Source organism: Struthio camelus, chromosome 1 (genome assembly GCF_040807025.1).
Source record: "Struthio camelus isolate bStrCam1 chromosome 1, bStrCam1.hap1, whole genome shotgun sequence".
NCBI classification, from domain to species: Eukaryota; Metazoa; Chordata; class Aves; order Struthioniformes; family Struthionidae; genus Struthio; species Struthio camelus.
This window is the reverse complement of record NC_090942.1, coordinates 56,500,295-56,524,682: the sequence shown is the minus strand read 5'-3', so window position 1 is coordinate 56,524,682 and position 24,388 is coordinate 56,500,295. Positions and strand designations below refer to the sequence as shown.

The window sequence follows — 24,388 nt, the reverse complement described above, 5'->3', positions numbered from 1 at the left end:
CAGTGACACCAGCCTCCTTCTCTGGGGAGACATGTCCCATATACAGTGAAACAAGGGGTCTCTTGTGCTGTTTTCTCCCAGACAGGGTCTCTCTTTGCACCCTCTGCTCCCACTGAGCAGCAGTGGGCTTTTCCCTCACCTGCCACCCTTGGGCTAGACACTGCAAGGCAAGGCAAGGGCACTCTTCCCCCCCAACTGGAGCTGTCTCGGCCAAGCAGGAAGCCATGCGAACAGGACGCGTCTGTGAAGCCTGTGCAGGCGAAGCCTCTGCAGCTCATGCCCTTGCCGTACTCGGCCAGGCTGCCACACCGGAGAACCCTGATGCCAGCCAAAGGAAAGACTAGGCGCATCCCTGCATAAACTCCTGAGAGTCAGAAGAGAAGAGTCATGGATTTACACTTTATTTTTTAATTTCTACAATGATATTTGTTTCCTTTCCCAGACAAAATGGACAGCCCTATGTGCTGTAAATAAGGAACGAGAAGCGTGTACAAAAAGAACTGCAACATGAGACAAATGTTTCCCAACCAGTCAGGCAAGGAGGCCATGGAGGAGGGGAGGATTACCCTCACCACGCTTGACTAAGCCAGGCAGGCAAGACCATGGGGAAACTCCTGCATGCCATAATGGACAGAGGGATATGAGGGATGTTTGCTAGCTGAAGAACCCAATGTGGATCGGAACGCTGCTTTTGTGAACTGCAGATGCCCAGAGTCCCATAAAGAAGACATATCGCTGAAGCTTTAGAAAAAATAAGAGCAGAAGCCCTTACCTTAGCAGAAAGAGGGTCTTTTTCAACAGGATTTTTAGACAGGGCATACTTTGGGAGTTTTGTTTTCAGATCTTCACCCCATTCAGGGATGCGCACTGCATCCACAGCTCTCAGCCATAGCAGTTACCAGGCAGGAAACGGAAAAGAAATGCATTACAGTCCTGCTCCCGTTTGCTGCCTCTCATGAGCAGTCTTTCTTCCAAATGCCAGAATGTCCCCCGGGACTGGCCTTGGTTCATTTCAAAACTATTTTCCCCAAACCAGATGTGCAAAGCTTGCTAGAAGGCGCTATGAACAGCTGAGTGCGGAGCACAGAGATGAAGAGACTCCTGATTTGTGCTGAGATGACTTCTCTTCTGCAGTAGGCCATGGTTGCTGTCAGAGAGCTGCTGTGGCTGTTGCGGAGTAACAAGAGGATTGCTGGGGAACCAGACGCTGGAGCCTCCACAAATCCTCTCGACTGAGCTAAGCCAGATGTTCAAGTCTGAAGCTCCAAGAAAAGGTTGCTGGGCACTTGGACTGGCCCCTGCAACACCCCCAGCCATAAGGCAATGAGACTGGGACCAGGCTCCCCCTCACATCTTGAACCATGTTAAACATTAGCCAGATTGAGGTGCACCTCAGTCAGTGCATTTAGGATGGCCATGAGGAGGTCAGAGAGATGAGTTGTGGTGAAGAGGGGGGGCCTCTGTGCCCTGTGGCAGCTTCTGGGGTTCACCTTATTGGATTAACATGGTGAAACCAGCTCCAGCATCCATGGCAGGGGAGAGGAGGGAGACATCACCCATTAATATAAGTGGTCCTTGAGCTCCAAAGAGAGCTAAGGCTTGGGCTAACATACCTTTGGAGAGAGGCATCTTCCTGTTGTCAGAGGGACACTCCCTTGCACCGGGTGTCACAGATCAGTCCTACAAAGAGCTGTGGACCTGAGTGCTCCACTGGGTGAGCACGGTAAAGTCCTCCAGTTTCTGAGGAGAGCACTCTAGCCAGGGTCTGCCTTTGACTCCAGCCCTAATGACTGGACATCCTTTGACAGTGAGGTCCAGACATTCATTAACAGTGAGGTCAGGTGCTTGAACTGGTGGCGAATCTAGAACAAAGCTGGAAATCAGTCACTAGCAAGACAGGAGCCTCTGTCGTAGAGCTCTCTCTCCTTGCTTGGCTACATCTGCTCTGCATTCCTTACCTCTGAGGCAAGGAAGCCACCTTTCTGATGGAAGAGTTCACTGGGACTGCTGCTGGGATGGTACTTTATGCAAATAAAATGCCTCAGGCACTTCTACTTTTCTAATCACCCCCATCAGGGCCAGCAGGATTTCTCACCGAAGCCCCGTTTCCTGGGCTTTATTTACACAGGAGAATTGGTTGCTATAATTATTCTGGAACAACAGTTCTGCTACAGCTGTTCCAATGCCATTTAACTACACTGGCAAAATTCCCTTATGTAGATAGTGCAGCAGAAAAAAAGTGAGTGCATTCTGGACTAATGGCTTCATTTTCAAAGTAGAGTGCTTCCTGCACAATAAAGCCACTTCTGTGTGTGCCCATATGTGAACTAGAACATCTGCAGAGAGGACATGTCCTGGGCCAGCACTGCTGGTCGATTCTCACACACAAGCAAGCCCTTAAAGACACTCACATAAATTAAGTGATCCTTCCTACGCTCACATCATTCCCTGCCTGGTTTTATGCAGCATGGAAACATCCATCACTGTGAGTCCTGTCATCACAAGTGACACACAGTATTTTTGCAACGACTGTGAGCAAAAGTGATGGTTGTCTCAGGCCATCATGACAAGCTCATACAGCCAGTGCTCCTGCAGACCAGCAGCCTCCATTGCCTGCCTCAGGTCCTCTCTGACTTAAGTGCTTGTAGGTCAGAGCAAAGAGAGATTTTCCCCCTCTTCCTCTCCTCACTCCTTGCTTGGGAAGATAAACTTGCTTTTAGTCTCCTGGCTATCCAGCTGCTGAGGGGGTTTCCCATGACTGCCGTGCCTCGCGGCAGCCAATAGACACTTGCCACAGAGTGAGGGCGTCCGGAGGGAGGAGAGACCTGGATATTACGACAAGCAGAAGACAGGAGAAGGCAGGACTGCGAACAGAGCAGATGCTGGATGAGGCTTGCTCCATATGATCACGAGCCTCATTTTATTGAGGTCAGTAGCTAAGGTCAATGGTATGGGATTTGGCCCTAACATAACTCTCTTTTTCCCCTCCTTTCAGCCCCCTGCCCCTAGGAATCCCCCATCCATCAACAGACCCACCCTGGCTCTCCAGTTCACCCATGCCCGCAACACTGCAGCCTTGTGAATGGCACAGCAGCCCCCAGCAATCCTCCTTCCTCACCGGTCACTTCTTCTCTGCCTCCTCCAGACAGCACAGCCACGGCAGCTATTGGCTCAGCGTAACTCCACATGATCGACAGACTTCCTCCAGTGACTACCGGTTTATTTGGGACTCCGCACAAATGGGAAAGTAGAAAAGGCAACGATCCTAGAAGGCTGATCTCGCTCAAGGCAAAACCTAGTTCTGATTTCAACTCACTTCCACGCAACACTTTATCCACCCAAGGGAAGGAGTCTTGGTGTTTGCAGGGAGAAGCCAGAGAGCTCCAGCCCTGCTCCCCCAGCTTTCATGGTATCTCCTCATTGATGCAGGTCTTCTGGGTGGTTTTGGTGGTGACCAGGGCAGTGGCCCCCAGCTCCGTAGCCGGCAGTGGGAAGCAGTGGTTGCACTCCTCGAGGCAGGGGGACATGGCAGAGAGCAGAATGATGTCGCCGACGGTATTGCTTTGGCAGCACAACCTCTGCTTTGCTGCGTCTTTTCCGGGCGGCCCAGCCACCTTCGGCGCTCCGTTGACATGTGGGCACTTGGCCAAAGCAAGATCATCGTCTGCTGCCAGCGCAGTGGGGTCCTGCTGGACCGGGCTTGACGAGGAGTCGGCGTTGTCCAGGCTTTCTGAGAGAGGACAAGCAAATGGGGTTATTGGGCCTGGGAAGTAGAGCAAGGCAAGGCACCGGGTGCTGGGGGACAAACGCATCCATGGGGGCACATGGGGTGGACATGGGGGCTGTGGCAGAGCAGAAGAGACCCGCACGGTTTTCACAGCACCCCTTCTTCTGGGAACAAAAAAAACCTTTTTTTCTGCAGCCCTATGTATTATTACTCTTTTTCCCCAAATAGTAACGGGGAAATGTAGAAATTTGCACTTGCACTTAAAGCCTTTTCATGAAATAGTACCAGCGGCGCAGCTAGCTAGCAGCGCGTCCCTTTTCGTCTCGCTGTCTTCTGACCGCCTCTGACTTAAAAATAGACTTGTTTACACGCTTGAAGCGCACACGCGTGCTGCTGGCTTGAAACTTTGGCCCTGAAATCTCCTAGAGAAACTTTTTACACCTCACGAATCGAAGAGGTGTGCTTGCAGCGGCTGAGCCTCGGCCGGGGGGGGGACTGAGTAAAGGCTGCGCGTCGGGGGAACAACAGCCAGTGGGGCGGACCCACGCTCGAGGCCCCTTAGCCGTTCGTTATTGCGGCCAGCAACTGCCAACCCTTTCTTGCCGCTGGATTTCTTTCGCCTCTTTCGTTCTTGGTATTTTTCCCGAGCGTTTGCGTCAGCGCTCGCTGTCGCAGCCTCGCTAAGTTTAGCCCCGCGCGCCGCCTTGCAGCGGAAAGGCCCCAGGTAACAAATCTCCCCCTCTTAGTCATAGCGCCGGCACCGCCGCTGTGAGGGAGAGCCGCGGCCGCCTGGCCGGGGGAGCGCGAAGCGCGACCGCCAAGGCCGCCCCCGGCCCCCAGCCCGCCTGGTCGGCGGGGCAAGGGCGGGCGCCGGTGTCCCACCAGGGAGGCCTCGGCGGCGGCGGGTCCCGGCCCCGCAGCGCGGGGGAGCGGGGGGTGAAGCCAAGCAAGACCTTTCCGAGAAGAAAGCGTGGGGCTGAGTCAGTGCCGAGGTCCTCCCGGGGAAGGCGACGGCTGCCCTGAGCTCGGGCTGCCGCCCCACGCGGCCGGGATGGGCCAAGCCTGGCCGTCATGGAGGCACCAACCCGGCCGCTGGCCTCACCCGCCTGCGGGCACCGTCAGGCAGCCGGCCGGGGCGCCGGCCACGGGGGACACGTTGCCGGGTCAGGGGAGTCCCTGGTGACAGCCCAGCCTCGGCCTCCGTCCCCCCCCCGGCTTGGCAGGTGGCCGCGCAGGAGGCCAAGCTCCTGCTTGGTGGCCGCTCGCCACCTGAAATGCCTCCTCAGAAAGGCCGGGGCCCATCCCCTCACCCCTGGGCTGTGGCTTTTTGGCCACTGCTCCCAGCCCGTGCTCAGCTGGGTGGAGAGGAGGCTAGAACGAGGGCAAGGGGAAATAAATATATATGTGTGCAATATCTAGTTTTTTTAAGAGAAGACAGTATGTCCAGAAAAAGGATGGGCAGGGCCGTCCTTGCTATACTGTTAGAAAGAGACTGGCCTCCAGCTGCGTTTTGCACAGAGTCTGATGCTGAGGGCATTTTTGGGCCACGCCGAGCCTGGCGTGACCCCTCTGCCACGTGCGGAAGGCGGGAGGTGGGGCGCTCGGAGCTAGCTGGCACCACGCGGGTGCAGGAGGACGTGCAAGAGGCTGAATATGGAGGTGCCACCACAGCTACATCCCTCCTTGCAGCTTCAGCACCAGCAGCATATTGAGCGGGGTCTGTCGCTGAGGCCTTTGGGGACAACCCTGTGGGGTGCTAGACACTGTAGGCCCTCACTGATGGGGTCTGACCCAGACACTGTTGAGGTCTTTGGGTCTTTTGGTCTTTCCTACAGAGAGGCTCCCCTTCCTTCCTGAGTCATGCAGGCTCTTAGGGGATGCTCTCTGGAGCCATTCCCAGCTGTTCCCAGCTGTCCTCAAACACCAAACTTTTCGACCTGCGCATGGCTGTGTTTTGTGCATTGCCCTCCACCTACCAGGGGAGAGATTCACTCTCTAAAGTATCCACATGAAAAGATAGAAAATGAGTGGCATATATATTTTCATTCTTAAAATTTCATGCACACTCCTGAAGCCAGGTTGAGGCTGCTTTGGAAATATCCACGCTCTGACTTTTGCTCCCTTCTTGGTTTTCATGGAAATTTGAAAATGCTGCCCTGAAGTGGTAGGGTGGTGAGCAAAAGCTACATGGTATTTAACTCTGCTTCCTCTGGCCCAGAGCACTAGGAACCTCATCACTACAGGCAGGCTTAAGGTGCCTGACTTGGTTTAGGGAAGGGAAGCTTAAAGGCTGCTTCCTCACGCTCTTTAAGTATCTCCGCATGGAGGGGAGATCCAATGCCAGTGGGTGCTTAAAGCAAGCAAAGGCAAAACGAGATCCAGAAGATGGAGGAAGAATTTAGCAGAGCTTACGCTGGAAAGAGGTGATGGGAATTAGCTGTTAGAAGGGATTATCAAGGGACGTGGGAGACTGTCACTTAGGGCTCCACTGAGTTGCCCAAACAGGTTTGTCTAGTGTCGTCTGAAACACCTTTGGGCATCTACAAATCTGCTAGGTGAGCTGGCCCAGAACCAACGAGTGAGACAACCGCAGCTGGAGGCCAGGCAGGACACCCTGGGACATCTCCAATGGCACCAGACCCCAGTGTGGGGGAGCCGAGTTGAGCCCCGGGGGTCTGTGGTGAGGGCAGACTGAATGTCTAGGGGGACAACATGCTGCCTCCAGGCAGAGGAACCAGCACAGGCAGGTCTCCAGCACGTGCCTTGGAGGAGCTGAGTATGCCCGTGCTGAACAGTCCCTTCTGCCCTGGGAGACTCAGGGTGCTGTGACAGAGAGCGCAAGAGATCTCCTACCTTTGGACTCCTCATCCGGCTTCTTCCTCTTCTTCCTCTGCCTCCCCACTTTCCAGGCCAGGAAGCCCCAGATGGCAGCCAGAGCCAGGATGAGCCCCACAACCACAGGGACCACAAAGATCAGGAGTGTGCCTGGCAGGTCTGCCGAAGGGGGCGAAGGTATCAGGGCTGAGGTGGGCGCCGCATGGGCGGGCTCTGCCGTGGAGGGAAACACCGGCAGTGTCAGGACAGGGTCCTGGGCAATGTGACCCTGCTTGAGCAGGGGGGTTGGACTGGATGTTCTCCAGAGGTCCCTTCCAACCTCAACCATTCTGTGATTCTGTGATTCTGTGAGGGGGACAGCTGCTGTGAGGGAAGGAGGGCAGCAGTGTTACCCACCGGTCTGTGGACAGGCCGGCCTCAGGGATTTAATCATAGTGTTTTCATAAAGCGTGACTCTTCACCTCTGCCCGCCCGCCACCCGTAATGGACAGCCTTCCCATCTTGCAAGACCCTTACCTCCTCCTCCATCTTTCCTGACTGGTGGGAGATGGGGCCTCCCACTGTTCCCACACTCTTCCCTGCCAGTGGGGCATGCTGGGACCCCCTCTCCAGGTTCGATCGGCCCTCCTCTCCCCGCACTCCTCTACCCTAGCTGGGGCTGGCTCTCCTCTCCCCCACCATCCCCTTCTCCTCTTGCTCCAGGCAGAAGGAGGCTCTTCTTCCTTCCTTACCATCTCCTTCTCCTCTGCAGGAGAAGGTCCTCTCCCCTCTACCTGCCGATCCAACCTCCCCTGCAACCCACGGGTGCACTCCAGCCCCCTTTGCCCACCACCCAGCCCTGGTGCACTTGGGACCCAGCCGCTTTCATCCTCTTACTTGTATTGTCCTTGTACAACTTGGAGCATTCCACACATGACCTGATCAGGGGGTCGAAGCACTGGGAAGGGAGACAGGAGGTGCTGGCGTCTGCTTTTCCCGACGACATGATTGAGTGAGCTCGAGAACTGTCTTCCTGCATGGCACTGTAGAGAGGGGCCGCCCAAGTGTGAAATCGCAAAGCCCTGGGGCCTGTGGCAGAGGGAGATACAGTCTGTCAAGCCGCGTCTTCTCCCTTGGGGTTTGTGATCTCTGCGCTTTCCCCGGGGCGGATCTTCATCAGGAGGAGGAGAGCGAGCGCTGAAGCCCTACCCCTGGCTGCCCATGCGATGCGCTCTCAAGCTACCCCCACCCCCCAAAATGCGTGTCTAAAATCCCTGCAGCCTCTGGCCATCCCCAGCTATGCAGCCCCCTGGGTTAAGCCCGCACCTCCCTCCCACCTGCCGATGTCACCCCCTCAGCCCTCACTCTTCTCCAGCCCGCCCGTTTGTCATCCTCATAGCCTGCACCCAGCCCCAGACTGTCCATATCCTCTTGGCCTGCGCCCCTGCCTGTGAAAGCCCCGTCAGCTTTTTCCAGTGCCTGTAAGTGACTTTCCCTTGCCCAAGTCTTCTAGAAGCCCCTGTCCCAGGGCCACGGATCCAGCCTGGGTATAAAATGCAGAAAATGACCTGTGGAAAAAAAACTGCAGAGGCTCTTAGGTTTCCTCTTTTAGAGATTCCCACTGCTCTTGAGACACATCCTGGTTGTGATCTCAGCACAGCTGGGCCAACCTGGGCCAGGCTGGCTGCTCGTGTCATGGCACCGCTCTCCTAGTGAGCTGTTTGCAGGGGCTGACCGGGTAGACTTTACTTGTGCTGAAATCTACCTTAGACTCTGGGATCAGGATATTTGTCAATCCCTTTGGTGAAATATCTGTTGTTTGTAATCCATGGTCAATGATGGACAATGTCTTGTTTGTTCAGGGAATGGGATAGAAATCAGCCTTCAGCACTGCCTTTGCTCACTGCATTGAGTACAGACTCAGAGACCCTGGCTTGCTCCAGGACCGACCCAAAAGAGCTGAGCTGCTTGCTCTGTAGACCCTCTATATCTCCAACCTAGACCAGGTCTTTCAGGCCCCTGGCACCATGTCCTGCACCTCAAGGGATCATGAACTGGCTCTGCTGCAAGTAACTGCCTGGGGCATGGGGAAAGCAGGTCCCACCATGGATGTCCAGTTCCCACACGCTGGAAGGGTACTAAATACACCTTTTAAGGGTCCTAGGTGTTCCTAATAGTGGACAGAAAAGGTTTCCTACCACTGATACCCATAGGTCAAAGCCTGCAGCTGATGCCTGAGGTCTGGAGTGGATAAACAATTCATTTCAGAGCTGCAGGTGGCTCTTCTTCATCTTTACTAAACAAATCTCATGTCCCTTTTCCTGCATCCCATAGGAAAAAAAAGGGACCCAGCCACTCTGTTGTTGGCCTGCTCTCAGTGAAGGAAGCAGCACAGGAGACCTACCACGTTCAACAGAATCCTAATTCTCCGTTATTGCTGGAGTCCCATCCTTGCAAGGCTACTGCCTTCAAGCTCTTTCTAGCAAAGTCCCTTCCAGTCACTGCCATGAACTGAAGCTGGAAGGGGAGGGTGAGAAAGGCCATGGGATACTCTGGCTTAGAGGAGTACTACATATCCTCACTGGGCGATCGAGCTCGTCTGAGAGCAACAGAGGGTGGCTCATTCCAGGGCAGCGCAGGAGCAGCCACAGCATTTTGGGCAGCTTGTCCTGCACATTTAGGGCCCCGCTGTTTCAAGCTACGCATTTTGTCTACCTGTCACGCTGTCCCCTGCCAAGCTACATCAAACCATGCCACCTTCTGCTATAAAGGATTCAGCGAGTGGGTCATTTCATCAACCCTGCTGGCTGCCCCTGGCCCAGCTACCGTCTTTCCACCCTGACCTCTGCTCTCCCCTCCTCCAGGATTTGATTCCTCATCCAAAGCTAGTTGGGCTCTTTGCTTCTATTTCAAAAATGCTATAAGCTCCACAGGTAGTGCATCACTGTACGCTTGCTTTCTCTCTCATCCTCCTTCCTGACACCCGCTAGCCGGCCCCATCAGGAGGCAGGCTGTGAGGCTGGAGTCCCCCTCCAGTGAGGGCCAGCCATGGCCTGGCTCCAGCTCAGCCCCTGCTGGGACCTTGGCCGTCCCCAAAGTGCTCCGGGGGCTGGAGGAGTCCAAGCGAGTGAAAGTCAAGACCAAAATCCGGCCTCAGTCACTGTCCACCAGTTCCCCACCTAATGCAATTTCACTTCCTTTTTCACTTGAGGTACCTAATCTCCCTCTCACCCTCTTACACGCACACGCACAGGCACACACACTTTGGTTTTGGAACTCTCCTTGCTCGGCTGCTTTCTCGATTTCTACTGTTCTCCCAGATGCATTTTGCTGGCATGGATCACCATACCAAACCAGCCTTTGCTCTCTCCTCCCAAGGAGCACTGTGGGAGCCCTGCTGCGGTTTCTGTCCTTGTGACTCTGTTATTCCACCTAAGCGCTAGTCAAATGAAAACTCTCTGAATGAGCTCAGGCACACCAAACACTTCCCTCTCTCAGTGCAGCTCGGAGCATCGAAGCCACAAGGGCTGGGGAACATGGTGAACTCAGCACCCTCCAGCTCGTTGTTTGCATTGAACAGGCTGTTTTCGGCTCTCTTTGCAGGTAATCTGCAGGTGCAGCAGCTTTCCCCCTTTGCAGTGGAGCACCTATTTGTCTGAATCTTGATTTTTTATGTCTTGTTTCCCACAGCTCTGCTAGAGCGGGTGCATCCTGCACCTACAGCAAAAACTATTCTTCCAGTCCCTGATCTCTATAAAGCAGTAAAACCCAGCCATGCCCTTCTGGTTGAGATGGGGCTGAGAGGTTCAAAACTCACGACAGATTCCCCACTAATGACTTCGGTTCATGAATTTAGGGCCAGTACCTCAGAGGTGCCTGGCTTACATGAGGAATAAGATATTTCAGTGCTTCAGTCTCTGGGTCTTAGTGCATCAAATCCTCTCCAGCCAAAAGCTTTCTTTCCTTCCAGCACTTTATTTCTGGACAGCTGTTTCACACTAAAGGCACAGTTGTCCAGCAAATCCAATGCTTAAGAGATGAAAGAGAGGAGGGAAAGGCAGGGAGGATGGAGCCAAATTTCTCCTAGAGCATGTTATCACTGCTCGGTGCAGTCCTCCTTGCATCATCCCACAAATGGGCCTTTCCTCACTTCCTGTGGCTGGTGAAGAAATCTCAGATATCTGGGCGGGGTGTCCTGTGGTCGGCTCCAAACAGGTTCTTCTGGTGGGAGTTAATGTGCCACAGTGCTCTTATCCGACAGTGGGAATGCATGTGAGCCAAAAGCAACTCATGTCTAGTTGTTGGCAAGGAGCCTCAGCTTAGCCCAGCGATGTGCATCAGGGATCTTGCGTGGCTCTTCCTGCTTTGGGGGTGCTGGGCTCAATGCAAGGATGTTTCCCCTTACCCAGCTTGCCCGGGCTCCCTGTCTTCTGCATGTCCCAGGTGAGGAGCTGGACTGTGGAACAGCTAAGTGAGCAGGAGGTGGGTGCTTCCAGCAGCAGAAAGCACTGGGAGAGCAGCGCTGGTGACATGGCACAGCACTTGGTGGGGAATGTGATAAAGAGCAGCATCGCACAACCATGCCCAACAGCCAGGGGAGGTGAGGGAGCAATAAAAAAGCCCAGGCTCCTTCCAGTCCACATCTGAGCATTGCAGCAGAGAGCCCTGAGGAGGAAAGGGCACCCCGGAGCACTCGCTGTCCCCGTCAGGCAGCTCACAGAGACTTAATGGTAAGAACTAGGAAACAGAAAGCATCTTGTATTGTAGGATGCTCACAGCAATGGCATCAGCCTGGAGGATTTGCTACAGCCCTTTACAAAGCAGGCAAGACACTCTCCTGCTTCCAGGGTGCACAGCAGGGAGCGTGAGAAGGTGGTGTGTGTGCAGGTGCAAGCGCCTGGGGATGCAGAAGAGCAGCCTGAACATGTAAAAGTGTCAGAACAAGAGTTTTGGAGTACTCTGCCTCATTCCTGCTCTGCAAAGAGCAGCTGGGATGGCTGATGAAGTGCTATGTGGATGTAGGCTGGCTGGACATAGTCATGCCTTGCAGATAGAGCATGTATGGGAGGTGTACATGTGCATAAACATTACCTTTCTACTAGGATGTGGTCAATCAAAGGGAAGGCCTTTTTCAGTTTCTAGAGGTCTTTTCTACATCACCAGTTCAGATGATATACCCTGTTTTTGTCATTCACAAGCTCTGGTTAAACAAACAAACCAAAATAACTCGGGTCCTTCCCTTTCTGGGGCTGCTGGTGGCTGGTCCTGCTCTGGCAGCCGTGCTCCCTTCCTGCTCCCTGGGACGCCCTCCTGCCTCCCACCTGATTGCTCTGCTGGCTCCTCTCCACTAACTAACCTCATGGCTGCGCTGCTTCCCTGTCACCTGGCTCTTCATTTGCTCCCAAATCTATCGAGAACGTCTGCAAGCTGTCACGAAAGCAAGGCGCCTGCGCTGGGCCTGCCAGAGTTTATGCCACGCTTGGCAGCAGCTTTTGTAACTCCCTCAGCTCACAGTGTGGCCAGCAGGAGTAAAACACATGTCCCTAAATGGGACAAAACATGACTTGTAAGCTGGCTGTGTTAATGCCCAGCCACGAGTTCCTCACATTTAGCTGATCCCTTTCTGGATGCTGCCTGCCACCAAGGCTCCTCTCCCGGCTTTGCTTGGTGTGGTGCAGCCCAGGAGAGGCTCCCATCTCCTGCAGGCCCAAACCCACCTGGTGTGCACACATGTACATGCATGCACATGCCTGCACGCACTGCCCGAGCGTCCTGCCCAGCCCCCTGGCAGCAGGACTGACAGACAGCAGTCTTTCCTCATGTAATGCAAGCACCAGTCCTCCCATAGCCACCACACTCCCATGGTACTGGCAGGGCTGGGGCCAGGCACAGAGTCCGAGGACACTCACAGGGTGGCCAAGGCTTCATCAGGAAACCTGCTCTGGAAATACCTCACCGGCCAAACAGCTTTGCTGTTTCTTTTGCCTCGTTTTAGTCCTGCCTGCTGGTCTCTTTTTCCCAAGGGGGACACTTTGCTGCCGTCATCCCCCTCTTGCCCTCCCTGATGAGCAGCCCCTTTGGGCTTCCCCAGCATCAGTCCTCCTTCAGTGACTTCCTGGCCCCCCAGTCCCGCAGTTCCCCCTCCAGCGCTGTCACCCTTCCCCTCTCCTTTCCCTTCCTCAGCTTTCCCTCGCTCTTCTCTCCTGCCTCGTTGGGTTAACAGGGGAGAAAAATGAGGAGTCCTGGCATCTTGCTGTACTGCACTTACAGATTAACTCTGTGACCACTCAAGCCAAATTTATACACTGGGGAAGACCCAAATTAAGGTACCTAAATCTTGATTTTGACAGTGAGGGTCAGATTTTCAATAAAGTTGAGCACCTGACAGCTCCTGTTTAGGTATCTGGAGGGAAAAAAACAAAGCTGTGAATGCATGACTGGGAGCGCTGGGACAACAGTCTTGACGTCTTCCCACTAATGAATTGCTCAGAGGTCCTATTATGCGGGAGGATGCTGTTGCCTGATTGCGATGACTGCTCCTACCCTATTCTCCCCTATCTTCTGAGTCCTCTTCTGTCACCTTCAGCCTCTCTACAGTTCTTCTAACCAGCCCATGCTTCTTTCCCAGCCTGCCTGCTTCCTCCTGAAAAGAGAAAGAAAATGATCTCTGAATTCACACACGATAACATATATTCATGGAGAAAATCACTGCTAATTTTCACTGAAGCACTCACAAATGTAATGACTTACCAGTGTGACCCAGGGCTCCTCACATGGCTCCATGCATCTCCTTTTCCCCTTTTTTCTCCCACATATTTGTCTCTCTGTCCTTTTTAAGAGCAATTGATCTTTTTCTGGAGCATTAAGGGCTGGTAACTAGTTACTGGTTATGAAGTGTTTGTATCTAAGAGCTGAATATGCTTGATAATAGCATAAATGCATAATTAAAGAGCAGAAGAAATGACTCACTGGATAAGGAAATGTGCTTCTCTTATCTTCTCTGCAGAGAAACGAAAGCCCCAGCAGCTTGGCAGTCCAGCTAACTAAGTGGTTTTATTAAACAAATAAAACAGCAAAAACATCAAAAGAGCTATTTAAAAAGTATGTCTTGATACTAGAGCCAGAGAGCTCTTTCAATTTCCACCACTGTTCGCTCCAACCAGGCACCAAGAGAGTCGGCTTCGGCTGATTGCTCCTTACCACGTATGATCCCCACAAAAAGCCTAGCAAGCGGTGCAGGCAGCGAGACCCATCATGGGAGCCGTGAATGAAGGACCTCATCCTGTAAATGTTTACACACATGAGTAACTGGACTCAGGCGAGCACTTCCTTTGATATCAGTGGGTGGGTGAAGTGACTCACACACACGCTTGCAGAACTGCCTGCATCAAAAAATATCCACCGAAAGTTCACGTTGTGCTTGTGTACATGGGTATTTGCACCGGAAACCCAAGGGCTTATCCTGATTTCACAAGCTGCAAGGTGTATATATAATAGACCTATTTACCTCAGGACAAACTTCTGATCAGACGCATTGATCCCTCCAGGATCGCTTTGGCACAGACCAACGTCTTCTCCCGTGTCTGGGTGTGCCGGTTGCTGGAGGGCTTTGGCGGGCACCAACGCCAAGGTGCGGGTGGCGTCTCGCTCCCAGGCCTGCTGGAGCTCCTTCCCAAAGCCAGCCCCAGCAGCAGGAAGGGTTCACGGCAATGCCCCAGTATGGCAAAGCCCTCCATGTTTGCTGGCTTTGCTCTCCTCCTAAAACCCAGGCAGGCTCAAGAATACAGCCCAGGAAGCTTTTAAGAACAGGCAGGAAACCGAAGGCTTTGAGAAACATGCAACGAGGTTTACCATAGCCCTGACAACCAGACCCCTCTGCACGTGCTCTGCTTCTCTACGATTTCTGTGACACGACTCGGCCACCAGCACTGGGAATTCAGCATGGAGCAGTGTCCTGGTGGCACCTGCTGTCCTGAACATCACCCACCTCCTCCCCTCTCGTTTATGCTCCCCAACAGTTTTGCTTGCAAATGAGGCTAAGGAAAAACTAGCAGGAGTCCTTAGCTCCCTCTACAAGCAATGGACAGACTTGGACCTCCCCAGGGTGATGCTAAGCCCTCAGATTTGACTTCTACAGTGGGTTGCCCTTTGAAGAGCACTGCAGAGGGAGGATAGAGGGTCAGCGACCTGCGCTCAGGTCCCCCTCTGCCAGTTCCCTTCTTCTGCCTCGAGAGCCCCCTCCGGCCACAGAGGCACTGAGGTCTGAGCGGAAATTCCTGCACCCTGATGCAGCTCGGGGGTGTCTCAGCTCTTGCTGAACCTCCCCAGGAGTAGGCATTGGGGGGCACGCAGAGATATTTCCCTGGTGTTTCTGGCCACCCCTGCCCCTCTTTCAGGAGAGGGTGTTGGGACTCTCCTGGCAAGGCTCAGGCAGCCAGACACTGCAGGTACCTGGGATCTCACAGTGAGCGATGCCTTATGAACAGGGCCAGCACCGCGCTGTGCTGCGAGCAGTTGTTCCACCCAAACATGTCTAAGGGCAAACCATGAGCAGGTCCCTCTCCTAGTTCTTGCTGTGACAGATTGCCACCCCCATCCCCACAGGGGGACAGGCAGGAGTTCATGCTGTCCTCCTCCAGCAGCGTGGGTGGGGAGTGCTAGCTGCCGCTGAGGCTTCGCTGGGGCCGGCTGGGGAGCTTTTCTGTGCCCTGGGAGCGGGCAGCACCACCAGCACCCAAACACAACCAAATCACTGAGGGCGATGCGCTGTCGCGCTACAACCACCTGGCTAGGTGGGTTCAGCTAGTTCAACTGTGTTTACATGAGGGCAGAAATCTCACTGGAACGTGAGGCTGAAAGCAGCTTTGAACCAGCTGGGCGGCATTTGCCTTTCCACGGCGCGACTTGGCCAGCGCTAAGCACTGCTGACGCCTGTTGCTGCTCTCTCAGGACACAGAGGCCTCCAGGACACAGCGTGCCAGAGCCAGAGCCAGCTGAAGTCAAGGGGCTGTTTCCCTCTGAGCCCTTTGCAACTTGCTCCAGCAGCAAGGGATGGAAAGATGGTTTGGTCAGCCTGGAAGTCAAAACTAAACTAACCAGCCCAGATTGAATTTTGCATAGTAAGTGGTTATAACGAACTACTTACAGGAGAGTGGCAGGCTCTGGCTCATTCACATGAATGGCTTGGTGAGTGTATTTGAATGACAAGTCAACCTGAGAAAACATGAAGGTGCTTGCAAACTATTCCAAAACAGGAGTGATGTTTGCCCAAAGCACTGATTTGCTGCAGTTTACTCTGCTGTCTGCAGTATAACCACCCTCCTTCCCAATAAACAAATAACGCTCAGACACCGCACTTGCAACTGCAGCACAATCCCAGCATGGCCACTACACGGCTATGCTCTTCAGCATATAATTCACTTTGACTGCGGGAGCCATCCTGGAAAAGGTGCTCAAAACTAGCAACATACCTAGATAACCTGCTGAAGTAAGGCTCAAATGGGGAACAAAACATACCAAAAAATATAAATATATTCCTGTGGCACCTGCAAAATTACAATGGCACCTAAGCAGAAGCAACAGCAACGTGAGCCTTTGTGTGTTCCAGTACAAACCACTGCTCCAGATCAGCTGGAAGTGGGTCACTGCGATTGTTTTTGCAGCTGATACGTTTTTCTTGTTAGCATGGTGCATCACGCTGCATTGCAGCCTCCCACCAAACCAGGCCTGGATAGTCTGGGTAGGTGTCAGGGACAGCCTCCCTTACCCCCCACCCTATCTCTGCCCTCCCCTGCCAAGTGCCTGCACCCTGGAGAGCTCTGATTTTTTCATTTTTTTAAAGCTGGATGATGCCCTGCAAGTTGTTGAGGCAGTATAGCACAGTGATTTTGACTGTAGGCTGTTTGGACAGTCAGATGCCAAACTCAAGCTGGTTTCAGCCCTGGAGCATCGACAGGGACTGTAATATTGCGAAAGGAATGAGTCGCACGTGTTTGGACATGAGCAAAGCACCAATTCAGGATGAGAAGCAAAGAAGCGAGTTTCCGCTGCGCTGCAACAGGCCCCGCAGCCGTCCGCCTGCCTCCAGCGGGGAGCTTGTCACCACATTACAGTCAACTGCAAGGCTCCAGCTGACAGCCTTTCCTCTCCTCTCCTCCTCCTCCAGCTGAAGCACCTCAACGCAGCCCAGCGTTTTCAGCATTGCGTTAGCCTGTGGCCTCATCTCTGCCTTTAACAGCACCTACTAATGGGTCTTGGGCTTGCCTGAACCTTTAGGTACTGGCCTGGTGCAAAAGGGCCAGACTGATTTCATTTGCACCAGGCCTGAATGCAAGATAACTTAAGGAATTTCGATAGCCTCATTAAGGATGTGATGTAGCAGAGCATCGGCTTGCAAATTTGGCCCATGCCCCTTCTCTCCTGGCCAGCACCTGGGCACGATGCCTCCAGCTATGCTTCCAAAGCAGAAGGAAAGCAACAGGGGAGTGATGTATTAGGTGAGGAAAATGAGAGAGGGGAGGACGAAACGCTGCAGATGCAGAGAGCTGGGAAGGTGGACAGGGAACGCCAGCAGCCCTGAGCCATGCTCCTTCCTCCTGTCCTCCAAGACTGCATGAAATTGGTTGATTCCCTTTCAAAAAGACAGTCCTTTCCACAGCTTGTAGGGGCTCTCTCAATAACGAGCACAGCCCCATTGACTTCTGAACCTTTGGGACTTTAAAGGGTCCGGCGGAAAAAATGGAGCAGCCAGACTAGTATAGGTTGCTGCAAGAAAGGACATGCTGGGGAGCAAGATGGTACTGCAAACACCCCTCTACAAAGCAGCAGATCCCTTTTTCCAATTCAGTGAGTGTGTTCATACAGGGTCATAGCTGGTCCTGTCCTCAGCAAGCCCACCAGGGAGATCGGCTGGAGCAGAATAAGAGGCAGCAACGCAGTCACTATCAGTTGGCTCAGTCCATGACTAGATAAGGACGAGGTGATAAAATGGGTGAGGGGCTAGGACACCAGTGCAAACACCAGTCCTTGTGGCATCAGATTTTTCCTTCTCTCCTTCCTTCTACTCTGAGAGTTTGGATGGAGAGTTTGGCCCCAAGGAATATTTCTGGGCCAGTTTGCATGGTTCACTGGCCTCCTGTCCTCAGCCCCGGGTGTACAAGTCCCTCATGGAGAAGGTGCACTTCTCCGGCGTTGCTGTCAGTGCCAGCTCTAGTAACGCAGGGGCTCGACCAGCATAGGACGCAGCAGGCTGGTAAGAGACCATGCAGCAACGTAACTTCTCCCATCATCCGACCTAAAACACACACTACAGGATGAGGGCAGATATAGCTTTGTAACCCCCTAATGATCTTGCCTTTAAGCTAGATATCACCAGGGATTTCCAGTCCTAGTTAACTACAGACACCATGCCTGCAAGGTTTCCCCTGGACCATTCATTTTGCTCGATGATACTTTAAAGAGACATTTAATGAGGATAATCAGATTCAAATCCTCTCTGCTCTTGGGTAGCAGAGCAATTTAGTCCCCCTCAAACTCTATTTCCCCCTTCTCATATGAATCACTCCGGGGTTTCCTTTGCTTTTTGCATTGCACCTATTTTGATTCTTTGATGTGACCATCGCAATCAATATTCACTACATTTAAATCCTAATTAGCATCAAATCAGACTCACTTTTTACTCATTTCCTCATAGTAATATGATGCTGGCCTATGTTTCAATTCTCACTTTGGGGGTAGGGAACACTGCAGCCTCGTTAAAAATTTCTTCTTTACCTGATTAAATCAGAACCACTTAAAGAAGATCCACACACATTTTAGCCTAGTAACAGAGCTGAGCTTTGGGAAGCAGAGGGGAAGCTCTCAATCACACTCAGCATTCAGTACAGAACAGATGGTGAACATACTTACTATATAATTTATAGGGCACCATCACTACATATTAGCCCCATGCAGTGGCTGAACTAAGCCAAACCACAGTTCGATGCACACAGAGCGGACTTGGGCAGGTGATATTCCAAGTGTAACTCAGGCAAGAGGTAGAGCCAGGTTCACAGGCTGATTAAAAAAAAAGCACAAGCTTCACATTTGATCTCCTTCATAATACAGAGCAGACGGCTTAATGCAGCAACCCTCACACTGGAGGGGGTTACTCTTCCCGGTGGACTGGGCAAACTCTATCCAGCCCACAAACTTGTGCTCAAACTAGGTCACTCTTATGCAACATCTGCACACAAGCAACTCTCCTTCGTTTCCCCAGGAGCAGCTCAGACACAGTGGCATGAGGATGCCAGGATAGTCCAGGGCCAGGTGTTGGTTTTGTCTGCACTTCTTCAGGGCTGTGCCACTGAGCTGGCATGGGACTTGCTGGGTATCGCGAAGCCTAAAAAGGACAGAAGCCACTAAGGCAGCTCCCTTTTCACAGTGCCTAAGCCTCCCCATCCCCTGCCTTTTACCCAAATACACACATTTGTCATTCAGCTCAGCCGGGATGCTGCAGAGGTATGAAGGAGCATTGCTCAGAGTGGCCAAATCACGTCGTACCGAAGGAGCAACAAGATGGAAAAGATCGAAAGAAAAACTGGATAATAAAAACACTCCCTGCAAAGCGAGGTGAAGGCAACTCTGGCCCAGTCTCTAAGGTAACAGAGCTTTTATCCTTTCTCTGTATTGCTTAAAATGGGCCTGGACAGAGCCCTGGAGAACAGCATGCTCAGACCTCATCTTTACAAGCCCAAGACGTGCTTGCACGCAGAAACGGCTGAGACGCTGCTCTGTCCCAGGGCTTCCCCAGCTCCAACACCTTTGATTCTCTGCTGCTTAGCGTAACAACATACAGCACTGAGTCACCTCTCGGGCCCACAGTGGGGCTTGAGGATTAATTAGTTGATGCTGGTACATTGCTTTGAAGAGAAGTGCTCTCCTGCAGCAAGAGCTACAGGTCGTTACATAGAGAGCTGAGCTGAACGCGGCTCTGCCTTCACGTTTGTTAACTCTGGAAGAGTTAGAAAAGGGAACACAGCAAGGGAAAAAAATTAATGTGTACGTGCACACTTGGAGAACGTCAACACTGCTGTCAAATATAGGCAAGCAGCCAGCACAGACAGGTTAAGGACAATTTTAAGCCAACCAGTGCAGGTACTGATAGCGTCTCAAAGATCACTGAACTTCAGTAAACACCCACGCATTAGACCAACCCAACCTCCACGACACTGCCGACTACCAAGGCTTCAGCAAGCCATTCTAACACTACGTCACGGTCCTCCACAGCACAGCACTGTTACCCCTTTCACTGCAGGATGGGCACGCTGTGGGACAGGAGCTTCAGTGGAAAAACAGAAAAGCAAAATGCTCTATTGCCAAAAAATAGGAAGAGCCTCTTTAGCATGTTCAACTCTACGTGGGCTTTTTAGGCCTTTTTAGTGCTCACCATTGTGCCTGTGCTTTGCTCCCGCCTGGAAACCACTCTAGAAAGAGCGGTTGCTTCAGCTGGTCCTGGCACAGCTTGTTGTAGTGCAGAGAAGGCAACGGCAGCAGTATCTGAAGGCTAGAAAGACACAGCAGCCCCTGTGCATTGGGGCTGGGGCCAGGTTTCCCAAGGGGGGGGGGGTGGCTTCTCTGTCTTTGTTTTTGTCCTCACCCCACCTCAGTGCTTCTTCCTGTGACGTGCAGAGCCCCGGGGGCTCTTGCACCAAGCCCACAGCTGCACCTGTGCCCAGCGGTGGGGAGGCAGCCTGTGCGTATGTAAAATATGGGCTCTCTTTCACACATCGCTGACTTCCCTGAGCAAAGGACATAGCAAGGCAGGGGAGCTGAGGGACAGGCGCAGCGTCTTTCCTGACTCCTCACAGACTTCGTTTCTTGACGGACGCTACCATGCCAGAATGCCCTGCACACAAAACAGCCTCTTTGCAACACCCTTGACATGATAAACTAGAGGGAGAGAAGGGATCTCAGCATTGTGGCATGTATCAGCCCCTCCAAATGAAGCCTGTGGCAAGGCAAGTGTGGCCCGGCATTGGGCCAGGAGCCCGTACCACTCATGCTGAGGAGTCTAAGCAAGACACATCACTTCTGAGTTCCCTTGCGTCCAACTTCTCTAGCGAACCAGTTCTTCACAGCCAAGACTGCCTCTTCTGCGTAGAGCCAACCCGAGGGGTTACCATCCTGCCTAGCATCTAAGCACTGTATTAATATTTAACAATGAGAAACATCCAGAGACTTTGGTCCCCTCCTCCCCCAAGCCAATCCAAGGATTAAGCTATTGTGCAGGGAATTTCAGTATTCAGAAGGCGATTTTGTTACAGGTCAGAACAAAACTCAACCACATTGAAATGCCCTCCAAGAAGGAAGGGAGCACAGTTTCAGGCAGCCTCCCCAGCTGCCTGCTGCGCAGTCAGGGGGGTAAACGGCATGAAACACTGCCGATCACAGAAGCCGTTTGGCTGGCAGGCTCCTGTCAAACACTCCTTTGTCTTCACCCAGAATTCTGGCAAAAATCAAGCTTTACTAAACAGGAGCAAACTGTTTCTTCTGAGTGTTTCCAGCCAGTTCTTGACTTGTAACCCAAAGGGCCCCAAAACATGGTAGCAGTGTCAATTCATTCTTATCACACTCGCTCAGGAAAAGGTGGTTCTTATTTTACACAGTGTAAGCAAGGCACAGAGAACTTCAACACACAGGCCCAGACTCATGCAAGAAATCAACCACAGGGCAAAACAGGCCCAGCATTTCAGGCTTCCAGCTCTGGGCCGTGCCAGCTATTGCTTTCTCTTGCATATAAACCACTTTTCCCCACCAGTGAAGGACAGCTGGTCACTGAATGGAAAGTGGCAGTTGTTCAACAGCCTACAGCAAAACTGCACACCAGCTTAGGATAGGAAGTGAAGAATACTCAGTACGCAGGAGAAACTGCCAGGGGAACTGGGCCAGCTGAAAGGAGACAGAACAGCTGGAATCTGGCCAGAGCAAAGCCCAGTGCTCTTGCAGAATCAACAGCACAAGTTAAGAACTCCAGAGAATAAGAGTCAGCAGAACACTTCTCCCTTTCCTTTATGTCCTTTATGAGGAAGGAGGCCCGCAGTAGACCAGATACCTCTCCCGGGTGTCTCTGTAACCCAGGTCAGCTTGGGGCAGCAGGGCACACAAAAATCGCTTCTCATCCACCACTTCTGCTGTGGACAGCTGTCAAGATACAAGCTACCAAGCAGCTCCTACAGGACCACAGCTGCTGAGTGTCCTGACTGACCTGGCACAGTGCAACCAGGCCCTTCTAACTACAGATCTTGGCAAGCAGAGCCTCCAGCTCTAACTACAGATCTTGGCAAGCTTCCAGCCTCAATCAGGCCCAAAAGCAAATATTACAGGTGGCCTTGAATCAAAATCTCTACCACCAGTTTCAAGGTTTGGAGGACAGGCAAGTCTCCAGAGCTAGATTTATCTCTGATCTTTGTTCCAGGCCAGAAAGATCTTCTACTATAGGCCCCATATCAGTAAAAAGACTCTCTCTCCCCTGATAGTATAGACTGAGCGCATCGCGTGTCTTCTTCGCACTTAAAAGTTGGTTTGATTTAACTGCTGGTGTTGCTAAGCCAGCAAAAACCTTCACTTGCAAAACCTGGGCTAGCAAAGAGCTATAATAAACAACTAACACTAACCATGCTGATTGGAGCTGAAATCACTTATAGAGCACCTCCACAAGCAGCTCAGCTAGCAGGTTGAGGATATAAAACTTTCTTCACGTGCCTGGGCTGAAGGCAAAAACCTGTGGGTCAAACCACAATAGCAGAAGAGACTCAGTCTCATCCAGTTCCACCAGAACGAAAGCATTGCACCACTGAAGCTTATACCAATGCAACTGGTATAAGTACTTTCACAGTAATACAACTGCTTTTACACTGATTTTGCTGATGTAAACAGTTGACAAACAAAATACATGCCCACAAACTGATACAGTCAAACCAGCACAGCTCACAGGTAGTTTTGCTACAGACAGGAGAATTTCTCTTTGCGAACCTCCAGACAGATAGGGAACTGAGGCACAGAGATGAAGAGAAAATAAAAAACTCCAAAACATTTCTGTTAAGAGTAGATTATCAACCAGCTTGGCAAGTTCTTTAATGTTTAAACACAACAGAGCCTGGGTCACTGCTCTGAATCAACTTCAGGCCTTCCTTGTGTCTGATCATAATCCAAATACTACTTTCACAAACATTAGCACTGGCTACTCCATCTAGATGAAAGATATCCTCAGCTGCCTTGTCTTCTCTGTTTAGGGGCATTGTAATGTCCTGTCTAAACTAATAGCTGACAGTTCCTAGAGGTATTTACATAGTTGTAGCTGTAGCTTTAGATGTGTCCCAACTACTTTCAGTTGTAAAACATGATGGACCTGAGACACAGTGTCATATTCTTAGATACGCTCCACTTCCCCTGCCAGTTCTATTAAAGGCATTTTTCTAAGAGTAAGAAAAATATTTGCCCCCAGGCGAAGCGAGATGCTGCTCTTAAGGAACTAGATTTTATTTTGTACCAGCTGGAATTAAGACACCTGTAGGAAGTGCAAACAAACAGCATCCTCCCTCTTTGAAAGTAGAGGGAAAGAAATACAATATCTGAAACATACCAAAGGAAAATATATCTATATATATATATAAGTTTGAAGGTCCTGGAGTAGACAGTAGCACAGATGGGTTGCTACAAAGTATGCTAGGTGAAACAAAGAAAGTTTCGTTTTCATCAGTTAAGAAATCACAGCAAGAGAAATTACTCTCGAGACTGAATGGATTTTACTGGAGTCCAGTGGTTATTGGATGCAACTGGAGAGCATCCTAGGAGACAAAATAGGGACGCACCTTACAGTAGGTCGCAGAGGACAAAGAATTGCTCATTTTTTGTTTTATACCGCGGCCCTTCCTCCCCTCCCCCAGACTGCACCTGCACATTAAGAGCAAATCGAAACTAGTCTATTCTAAACTATGGGCTCATTTATTTTGAGGGACCCAAAGTGAGAGCGAGGCTGAGACAGCATAACCAACAGAGAGAAACTTCTTTCTCAGCATGATTGCTCCTCTCTGGTGGCAAAGGCCTGGCTAATACTATTGGGATTGCAAAGCTGGCTGAAAGTAGGGCATGTCCATTAAGCTCCCAATCCTCCTTCCATGGCCATGAGCATCTGCACACATTTTTCTTCTCTGGGCTACAGCCAGAGAGTCCAGCCCTTTTGGACACCATAACGCAGCAGAATGGTTTAGCTCCTTTGTTCCAACTGACAAACAACCCTTCCCTCCTCCCCTCTCCCAGCAACAATAGAACTGGAGCTAGGATTCGTGTGTCCTCTGAGCAAGGATACAGGCTCTGTGCCTTGCTGAGCTGTCTCTGCAAGGACTGCCAGCACTCACAGCTGATTAAGCCTGCAATGCTGCTTTTTCTGCTTTTTCCTGCTCACAGACAGATGTCAGAAACAAGCTCAGGGAAACAGCACACTCAGCTAGGGCTCTGCACCTAGGGATATTAAAGCAAACTATTAGGGATTAAGTAAATTAAACTAGAGAGGAGCTTAACTGATTGCCTCTAGACTTCATTCCTACCTGGCATCCAATTCTGGGTAGAAACCACCTATATACTGTATTCTGGAAGGTGGCTCAATTCAGTTTACATAAAGGATTTTCTTTGGAAAGCTTTTACCACCACCACGTGGCTGATACAGTGACTGCAGCCCACCAAGTACCTAACTAATAGGAAGTTCAAAAAACAGCAAGGACCAGTTTACCCTGACAGTAAGGTTGGGAGAAGTGTTCATGGATTTTAGAGCCCATGCTACATACCTAAACAAAGAGCATGCAACTAGTG

General features: G+C 51.8%; 1 protein-coding gene across 6 annotated transcripts; it reads right to left on the bottom strand.

Annotated features, from left to right (window-relative positions):
* Nucleotides 1-379: 379 nt before the first annotated feature.
* TNFRSF13C (TNF receptor superfamily member 13C) lies at nt 380-20,149 on the bottom strand. 6 transcript variants are annotated; one of them, XM_068940749.1, is made up of 6 exons: nt 19,968-20,149; nt 13,085-15,754; nt 12,872-12,944; nt 7,439-7,630; nt 6,581-6,925; nt 380-3,730 (listed from the first exon to the last, which is right to left on the bottom strand). In XM_068940749.1, exons 4-6 carry the CDS (start codon nt 7,578-7,580, stop codon nt 3,405-3,407), a joined length of 813 nt encoding a protein of 270 aa, XP_068796850.1. In that variant the 5' UTR covers nt 7,581-7,630; nt 12,872-12,944; nt 13,085-15,754; nt 19,968-20,149; the 3' UTR covers nt 380-3,404. The 6 variants fall into 6 exon arrangements, with proteins under 6 accessions (XP_068796850.1, XP_068796858.1, XP_068796862.1 ...); XM_068940757.1 differs by lacking the exon at nt 12,872-12,944 and having other exon boundaries at nt 13,085-13,184; nt 13,292-15,754; XM_068940761.1 differs by lacking the exon at nt 12,872-12,944 and having other exon boundaries at nt 13,085-13,184; nt 15,687-15,754.
* Nucleotides 20,150-24,388: the final 4,239 nt, after the last annotated feature.